At 36.3% G+C, this 9,873-nt stretch overlaps 1 protein-coding gene and 1 non-coding gene across 2 annotated transcripts; both read left to right on the forward strand.

Annotated features, from left to right (window-relative positions):
• The first annotated feature begins 1,112 nt into the window (after positions 1-1,112).
• Positions 1,113-1,219, forward strand: LOC122299986. Its single transcript, XR_006239837.1, has one exon. It is a non-coding gene; the product is annotated as a U6 spliceosomal RNA (small nuclear RNA).
• A 6,496-nt stretch (positions 1,220-7,715) lies between these two features.
• LOC122298754 (UPF0481 protein At3g47200-like) lies at positions 7,716-9,119 on the forward strand. The gene has a single exon (XM_043108613.1). The coding sequence runs from the start codon at positions 7,716-7,718 to the stop codon at positions 9,117-9,119; it is 1,404 nt and encodes a 467-aa protein (XP_042964547.1).
• Positions 9,120-9,873: the final 754 nt, after the last annotated feature.

A 9,873-nucleotide genomic window follows, 5' to 3' on the forward strand; every position in this document is an offset into this window, starting at 1 on the left:
CAGCATCCACTCTAATCACATGACCTATTAAGGATCCCAACTGCTTGCCAACCTCTTTAGTCATAGCTGCCCATTGCAAGCCATGCAGTTGAACCCAGAATAGTTCAAACTGAAAACATATAACATTCAAAGGAACAGCTTCGTCAACCTCTTGGAGGGAATCTAGATTCCTATCAAAGAATCAAGGGTGCCTCCCAAGAACTTTGTCTTTGTCAGCAAGAAACTGGAATTGAATGAAGAATCTATGATCACCCAAGTCCTTAAACTTCACCCAACCTTCTAGTCGCCACACTTGAGACATAGTCACTCTAAAGGCTTCACTGTTCATCCCCTTCTTAGCCATCACCCCCTACAAGACTGAACTTCTCACGTAAACCAACCTCCTTAACTCCTTTAGAAGGAACCTGGAAGATTTTGCTTTCTTCCACTAACAGATTTAAACTCTCCCATCTCCTAGCAAGTTCCTCTTTCTCCATCACTAAACACACTGACAAATTAAGACTCTCACCAAGAGACTTACACCCTTGCGCAGGCAAGGATGCTAACACCTCACTCAGTCTCTAGAGAAAAGAGAAGGAACAAAAAGAATTCTTAGCTATAGTTTGGTAAGAGCACAAGTTGGACCCTTAAATTATATATTCCCCCGTGATGGTAACTAAACATAAAATTGAAACAATAACTATATTTAATAAAAGAAGTTTAGGGATATTTGGATAGTGAGTTGAGATGAAATGAGATGAGATAAAAGTTAAAAGTTGAATAAAATATTATTAGAATATTATTTTTTAATATTATTTTTGTTTTGAAATTTGAAAGAGTTGAATTGTAATTTATTGTATTTTGTGGGAGAATTTAAGAAAATTATAATGATTATATTAGATGATATGAGTTAAGATGCTCTTTTTGTATGCCCCAATAGAAAGCCCAAACCATATGCCCTATACTCCAAAAGAACTAGTCAATTATACAATTGGAACCTCATAAAGAGCAAGAACTTCTTCTTCCCAAACAATGTGAGATCTTATACACCACATACTCTCACTTATCATATGGGGTATTACAATTTTCCTCCCTTAAATTTTGAATGTCCTTGTCAGGTTCTTTTATCATAAGTGGCACTGCTCAAGTCACACATTTCTGGTTGGAACGATACAAAGAAGATTAGTATGGCCCCTGCACAAGGATGACACGCAAAAATCGAGAAATGGTCCAAATTTTTTGTCAGGAGGTGTAGTGGTTCAACTATGGTAGTTTAACCGTGTGACAAGGAACTAAAGGGGCCGTAGAGTTGCTAGTTTCCTATTGGTTGTGGGAGGTGGTTCCAATGAAAGATTGGTGATGGTAGTTTTCGATTTGGGATTGTTGTGGTGGAGAGGAGGGCTAAGGAGGTTGGCACCATGTGGTGGAACCTTACGTGAAAGGTAGCATGCTCAGTGTGGACTGGAGTTTGTAGCGACTATTTTTGGTTGTTTACAATGGATGTGGAAAGAGTTTTGGCATGAGAGGATGTAGTGGCATGCGGTTTAGGTTGGTGTGGAGGGTATCAGAGTGCGACGTGGGGGCTTCGGGTTTTGATTCTTTGAATGTGGAGGAAGGGTGCGGCTTGTGGAGGTGCCGCAACAACTTGATAATATGAGAATGGTAATTTCCAAAACATGAACGATATGCTTGTACATGGGAGAGATATAGAGAAAAGGAAACTAATGTGCGGCAACCCTAATTAAGGGAGATAGATATCTACGTGCATGAGAGCATATACACACACACATATATATATATATATATATATATAATATACAGCTGAAACCCTATAGAAAGAAAGAGGAAGGGCTATTCTCTAATTCCAAAATAACCCAACACAACCATAACTTTTCAAGCCAATTGCTAAATAAATAGATTTCACTGAATCCATAAAATATTAAATAATTTTAACATCCAACTCAATAAAAATTTATATTCTACTAAAAATAAAATTTTAAATCCATAATTTATTTAAACTTACTCGATAAATCTCAAATTAGTTTTCCATAAATATTAACTTAAATAAATTAATAATTCGTAAGCTTGACGCTACACTCTCAGTCCAAACAAGGCCTAAATCCCAAGTTGCTTCTAACCATTATGAGACCCTACTAATTTTTGGTCACTTTAAACGAGAGGCTGGGGAACATGTCTAAAACTTTAATTATGACGTCGCCTGACTTGATATCCTTACGACCAGTCTTGCATCACCTTTTGACTTCCCCTTTCAAAATAGTTTCAGTTCTTTTTTCTTTTCTTTTCGTAATTTTTACCATGATTCTTGAAATTCGGATTACTTTACAAACAATTGTAGTCATTTTAAACCAGAGATAAGGAAAAATAGAAAACTTAAATTAAAGTAGAAATGAGCGATCGGTAGGTATCATTTCTACTTTTAAGTGGGTAATGTTTCATTATTATAATTTTTTTAAATTTTTTACATAAAATATAATAAATAATTTATTTTTTTCAAATTCTCAAATAAAAAAGTAAAACTAGATTTTGCTTCCCTTCCTCTCTCCTTCCAAACCTTCTCTCTCACTCTCAAAAAAGTTTGATTTTCATTGAAGGAGGTTGTGATGACCTATTTTTACGTGTATTTTTATTGAAGATGTGTTCTTAATTTAATTAATATATTAGTTCTTTTATTTTAAATTATTATATTTTAAATTAGTTTTTTATTTTATTTGATGTGATGTTTAATTTATTTTAGTTGTTTTATATTTTTAAAATCATTTTCGGCGGATCAGTTTTCGGATTCCGGAAGTAAGGACTGGACCTCATTTCCTTTCCCTCATCTTTTCTTTTTTTTCTTTTTCCTTTTTCTTTTCTTTTTCTTTTCCCTTTCCCTTTTTCTTTTTTTTCTTCTTCTTCTTTCTTCTCCTCCCGTGCGCCCGTTTCTCTCTCTTCCCTCTCCCCTTCGCCGTTCGGCCCAGCTGCCCAGACCCGCCGCTCGCCGGCGACGTGGCCGGCACCACCCCCACCAAAATCTCCCCCTCCGGCTGGTGATCACCCCCACCAAATATCTCCCCTATCCGGCCAGCCGTTAGCCTAACTCCTACGCCCCATCCAAGCCACAAGGCTTTTTGCTGTTTCCGGCGCCATCGCTCCACCTCCGGCTACCACCTCTTCATAGCTTCTTCCTCTACCTCTTGCCGACTTAACCCACCTAATTTGGGCCCCAATCTGTTGCCGGAGCAGCTCCCACAAGCTCAACTCCGTTTAGCCCATTTTTGGCTTTCCACCGCCCTTTCCACCGCCACTCACAGCCAAAACTCACTTCTTTTAACTTCATAAACACCTCAAGACCATTCCTTATCAATTTCGTGCCTTGGTTCGTCCCTGTTCGAAAGTGGGTAATTTATTACCCATGACTACAGTGTAAAATACACTGTTACGTTGCTTTTCTTCCGCCTTTTGCAACGCCGCGAGCTTTCGAAAAATATCGTATAGCGCTGTAAAAACTCTACTTTTAGATTTAAATATATTATACTCTTACAATAATTATTTATCTGCTGGTTGGTTGATTCCGGACTGAGTCCAAGGAGTTCGGGGGTCGGATGGATTGAGGACAGAGTTGCTTGATTTGTTGATTTGCGATTGGTTGGTTGGTTTGTGCCTTGATGATTGCATTGTATAGTGCACGCATGTTCATGTTTAAAAAAGGAAAAAACCAGGTTTTCGTGTAATTGCATGCATGTACATGTGTTTGTAAAATGAAAGCTGGGCTTGTAAGTGAGAAATGATTTATGGTATATGTGAACGGTTGGATTGACTGGTTTGAGTCAGAGGCACGTGTAGGGATGGTGGTAAACAGGGACGGTGGTAGAATCCCGCCTGTGATTCCCGCTTACGGTGCACGCGTAGGGATGGTGATAAGCAGGGACGGTGGTAGAATCCCGCTTGTGATTTCTGCCTACGGTGCTCGCGTAGGGACGGTGGTGAGCAGGGATAGTGGTAGAGTCCCGCCTGTGATTCTCGCCTATAGTGCTCTGACAGTCTGGTTTTTGGGCTATTATCGGGGATAATGGCGAGATTATGGTCAAAGGATATGTTTTAGGCCAAATGAGACTTTTGGCGTGAGTTGGTGAGGAATACGTTTTTGGGGCCAAAATGGGATTTTGGCATGCGTGGAAAAATGTGATTTTATGGGATGTGAGCATTTGCAATCTTTCATGCATATTGTAGAGTTTATTATGTTTTTATCTAGTGGTGTTTGGATCTTACTTACCTACGGCACCATTTTTGGTACCGTAGATTTTTTTGGTGCAGAGATCGAAGAGGAGGAGGAGGCTGAACCCGAAGATGCGGCTCCGCCGAGGTATTGAGTGGAAGTTAATGTCTCGTTGTTGGATTTGTATAATATTTGTAGTTTGTAATATTTTAATATGTATGTTTTGAATAGCTTTGTATTAAACTAATGAAAATTCTGGTACTTAGTTTATGACTTTTGCTATCCGCTGCGTGTCTCTTCGTGCACATTTGTTGCTTATACACACACTTGACACTCGTCGTTAGGGTGGTGACCCGTGATGTCATCATCCGGACGTCTCGATTTCCCTATGTCTGTGCGTGGGGATTTGGGGGCGTCACAGAGGTGGCCTCCTCCTCATCCCTCTCCTTTCCACATTTTTATAATATTATTTTTTAATATTATTATTATTTGAGAATTTGAAATAGTTGAATTATTTATTATACTTTGTGTAAAAATTTAAAAAAATTATAATGATGAGATGAGATGAGATAAAACACTTCGTAGATCCAAATCAAATCTAACTTAATTCGTTTATTAAATTTGTCACTTGTGAACATAAAATTATAATTGATTATTAAATGATACAACTTGTAAAAAAGTTGGCTCGACTCTTATTATAAGTTTGTATATTAAACATGAACAACTTCGTCAATATCTTTAAATTAAATGTACTTTTAGCTTTGAAAAATATTAGAGAAATTTATTTTCCTTATACTAAATTTGTTACTTGCGTACTTATGAATATAATCATTAATTTATGAATATATAAACTTTATATAAATATCAATAAGAAATCATACCCACTTTGTCAAATTTTATATATAAAGTTATAAAATACATGATAAATAATCTATCTTATTAAAATGAATAAGTACTTAAATACATGATAAACTTACTCGAATATTAAATGAGTTATTTATGAACATAAAATTTAACTTAATTAGAATATTGATGATTTTGGACTTGATGGAGCTAAAAGGATACTTCAGTTTTGAAGAAAGTAACAGCTTTGATGAAAGTGGTGGGAAGGATCGAGGTGGATTGATCTTATGTGAGACTGCTCATGAAAAGAAGAGCAGAGGTAACATATTAATGTCGTCTTTAATTCCTAGGTACCCTTCATTTTCAACGGATACCTACCAAGAAAAAAAGAAAATTATTTTCAATAACTTAAATTACGAAAGAAATAACAAAGAAAAAGAAATACCATGATCGAATCAGGTGCCAAAAGATGCTTCAAGATCCTAGCGAAACTAGTACTACTTTTCTTTTCAAAATGCAAAATGTCTAACTTCGAATTATGTATATATTTTGAAATATTTACATAGAATTAATTGGGTCATACGGGTTGCCCCATCATGAACTGTTGGATCAACCCAAGTCTGATCTGATTTATGTCGTGTCATATTTGGATTGATCCGCACATTGTCCCAAACTCCATTATTCAAAAACATAATCTTATTAATCTATGTCTTGATGGTTTTATGTTCATTATTCGTGTCAAATATTGTCCTCCCTAAATAGTACCACCATATGTAGTCTCCAGAAAAAACGGTGGATAAATCCAAATAACAGAAAGTTCAAACTCTCAAAATGGGATCGATCTCTAAATCTTAAGCTAATAGAAACGAGATGTTCTTGATAATTTAATTTATACTTTTCTCATAGATAGCATGGATTTTTCATATTGAGTTGATGGATTGTAAAGATGCTCATCATGATTGTCAATTTATAGACGTAATTATTAAGTATTTCCATAGTAGAAGCACGTATGCATACATTATGAATACTCGGAAAGTAATTTTTCAATTCTACGCTAAATATGCTTAATAAAGCACGTGCAGTCAACATGAAGTTGAAACTAGGGGTGTAACCGGTCCGGTTCGGTCCGGTTTTAGACAAAATCTAGGACCGAACTGGTAGGCACCGGTTTTACATTTTTCAAAACCGATTACGCACCGATTACCCTCCTAAACCGGTATTCTGGTTTTACCGGTTTCCGGTCCGGTTCGGTCCGATTTTCCGTTTTTAATAAAATATATATTTATTATAAAAAAAAAATCTGTTTATAAAAAAAAAAAAAGCTGCTATGTAAAAAAATTCTACTTAAAAAAAAAACTACTATATAAAAAGACTGCTATGCAAAAAAAAAAGTGCTATGTAAAAAATTTATGCTATCAGTATAGCTTTGGTATGGCTTTATATAAATTATATGCTAATATATATAATTTATATTTATCTACTAATGTCTTATGTACTTATCAAAAAAATATAAAGAGTTTTAAGTGTATTAGGCCATTAAAATTTAGTAATAATATTTGAGTGATTTTCTTTCTTTTTAAGTTCTTACTTCTTATGAATCTATGATAAAATGTTATTAATAAATAATATATATTTATAATATTATATATTTAAAGCATATGATCAATTAAATTTTCATGTTTGAGATTAAACTTTTATTTTATAAATTAAAATAACACTATTTTATATATAATTATAATTTATATTATTATATATTATATATAAAAAATTATATATAATATAAAATATATAACATATAACATTAAATAAATAAAAAAATATACACATATTAAATAGTACCGGTCCAGTCCGGGCCGGTCCGGTCTACAAATGGCTGGAACCGAAACCGGATCGGTTCCGGCCGGTATTTCATTTTATGAAACCGGTTCCGGACCGGACCGGTTCAAAACCGGCACAACTGGTCCGGTCCGGGCCGGGCCGATTTTCCGGTTTACCGGTTAAAATTTACACCCCTAGTTGAAACAATAAATAGATTTTTAATAAAAGATGCGTATTGTATAAAAAAAGATGCTAATTATAATAACTATATACTAAAAATTAAAGAGCAATTAGGGAATCCCTAAAGAGAGGGAATGTGGATAATGTCTTTTGGATGCCTCCAAATTATCTATCTATAATAAATTACTATAGTAGCGTATTGTAACACTAGAGTAATGCAAGCCAAAAGCGTGCAAGCTTGTGCAGCTCCTTTGTAAAAAGGTGGGTGCTACTTGAAATAGAGTAGATTTTTTTATACATATTTTCATGGTGGATTTCATCTTTTTTTAAGCACCAGACTTGGTTTTTTAAATTTGTACAAATCATCAAAATTATTAGTCTGCGTAGACTTAGATCATAAGATGGTGAAATAAATTTGGAACCGTGGGTTTGTTTTCAGCCTTACGTTCCCTAATCCAGAAATTAGTACTTTTGCTTAACAGGATGTGCTCCATACAGAATTTCTGCTCCCAAAATCTAGATAGATCTGTGTTGACATGAGATTGCATTCATCTCATTTATCTGATCTCTTCAATCCACCCAGTACAGATCACCGCACCAGCTCAGTGAAGTGAAGAGGCTCCGATCCACACAGCAGTGAATATTGGCATCCAGAGTTTTAAGAACGCCAACATCCACGATGGAAAGCATTTCTGTCGAAGGAGAATCCAGTCGCACCAATGATCAGAAGCCCATACAGGAGTTCACCCAGCAGGAACTCAAATTCATCGACGAGCAGGTAACGAAATACTCGGAAGAAGCCAAAAAGTTAAAAGAAGAAGCCCACCGTAGAAACACTAGCTGCATCTTCAGAGTCCTCCCGAGGCTTAAGGAAATCAATGGCAACTCGTTATACGAGCCCAACATGGTCTCCATCGGGCCCTACTACTACAACCTTCGTAATGAAAAGTTGAAAATGGCCGAAGATTGCAAGAAGAAGTGCTTCGGCTCCTTGCTGGCCAAGAACATGGATAAAGACAAGCAAATTGAAATCTATAAGCGCTGCTTGCAAAGAATAGGCCAACTTGAAGAGGACATCAGAAAGTGTTATTCTGAAGAGTTCGAAGTCACTGGTATTGTATTTCTCGAAATGATGGTTGTTGATGCTTGTTTTATAATAGAAATAATTGAAATGTTTGGATTCAAGAAGATAGAAGTCAACTCCAGCGAATCTGATCTTGGAGCCTTGGCGTGGATGGTACCGTATTTCTACAGGGACTTTCTCCTGCTTGAGAATCAGATCCCTTTTTTCGTTCTGCAAGAGATATATGCGCTTACCCATGATATTTCTGTCGAGAGCAGTAGACCCAAGCTGATGTATGCTGCTTTGAGATTCATTATGAACGGAATGAAAAAATCCGGTTTTGCTATTTTTTCCGGTTTCTTACATGATAGGTTGGATCAATTGAATAGGTGGCCCGTCCTGCATTTGCTGGACTTGGTTGGGAGTAGTTTAATGCCATCCAATATCCTACAGGGACCATCCTTTTTTGATGCTCCATTCATTCACTGCATCTCGAAGCTCCGGCTAGCAGGGATCAAGGTCAGTCCGGGCGGGGGGCCCAGCTTCCTAGAAGTGAGATTCAAGAGAGGTGTGATTGAGATGCCAAACATAGCCATCGACGACTTTATGAGATGTCTGTTGCTGAACTGTGTGGCATTCGAGCAGTGCCACCAGAGAAGCAACAAGTACTTTTCGGTTTACGCTACTTTTTTGGACTGCCTGGTGAACACCAAGGAGGACGTCGAGTACCTTCGCGAGCGCAATGTCATTGACAATTACCTTGCCAACGACTCCGAGGTTGCGCAGTTCATTAACAGTGCGGGCAAGGATTTGGTACTCGATGATAAGGGCTTCTATTTGCTGAAATTGTTCGAGGATGTGGACAAGCATTATCGGAATAGCTGGATGTGGAAGTGGGCGAGCTTCAAGCAGGAGTATTTTGACAAGCCGTGGTTGCTTCTGTCGGCAGCGGGGGGCCTTTTGCTCGTACTGGCTACGTCATTCCAGGCCGTAATGGCTTACAAGTTTAAAAATAACTAGGAAGGATGGGTTACAATTAGTCCGGTAAGTGTTATTTTTTATGATCATATATATATATATAATCGTTCTTGACATGAATCTCTCATGGTGATCATGATCCGACGATGGCGATGGATATCATTGTTTTAGAAAGCTTGATCAAGCACTTGTAGTGCTTATTTGTTCAATCACTAGTTTTTAGCGAACTTAATTTAGATTATTTCACCTAATTGGGATGGCTGAGTTTGAATTCCTTTGACCTTTTTTTTTCCTTCTCAATTAATAATTATGTGTATTTATTTGGAATGCATGCTATATCAATAACTTTTAATTAATCCTCTTTATTCAAGCAAAGTTTGTGATCAGCTTTCTCATCACTAACATAAAAACAAAGGGGATCAGTTAGGGGGCAATAAAAGATGATCAGGTACGTTGCTCGACCAAAATTCTGGAGATCAACACAATAAGGATCTTATCATGTGAGACTACTGAAAAGAGGAGTCTTTCTTTATATTAGACCATCTAATTCACCAATAGCTCAAATGGCATTTGTCTTGATTTCTCAACTAGAGAACCGAGATTCAAATCTCCCACCCTGTTACCTAGAAAAAAGAGAAAATAAAACCATGCATCTAATTCGATCAGACAAATATTTTTAAACTAATTATTATAATTTTTTTAACTAATTATTACAACTTTTAAACAAAAGACAATTCAACTTTTTCAAATTTTAAAATAAAAATAATATTAAAAAAATATATTATAATAATATTTT

This window comes from Carya illinoinensis, chromosome 16 (assembly GCF_018687715.1).
Source record: "Carya illinoinensis cultivar Pawnee chromosome 16, C.illinoinensisPawnee_v1, whole genome shotgun sequence".
Classification (NCBI taxonomy): domain Eukaryota; kingdom Viridiplantae; phylum Streptophyta; class Magnoliopsida; order Fagales; family Juglandaceae; genus Carya; species Carya illinoinensis.

Bases quoted from the DNA above. Each gene is read 5' to 3' on its own strand.
- LOC122298754 (XM_043108613.1), top strand. From the start codon at position 7,716: ATGGAAAGCATTTCTGTCGAAGGAGAATCCAGTCGCACCAATGATCAG.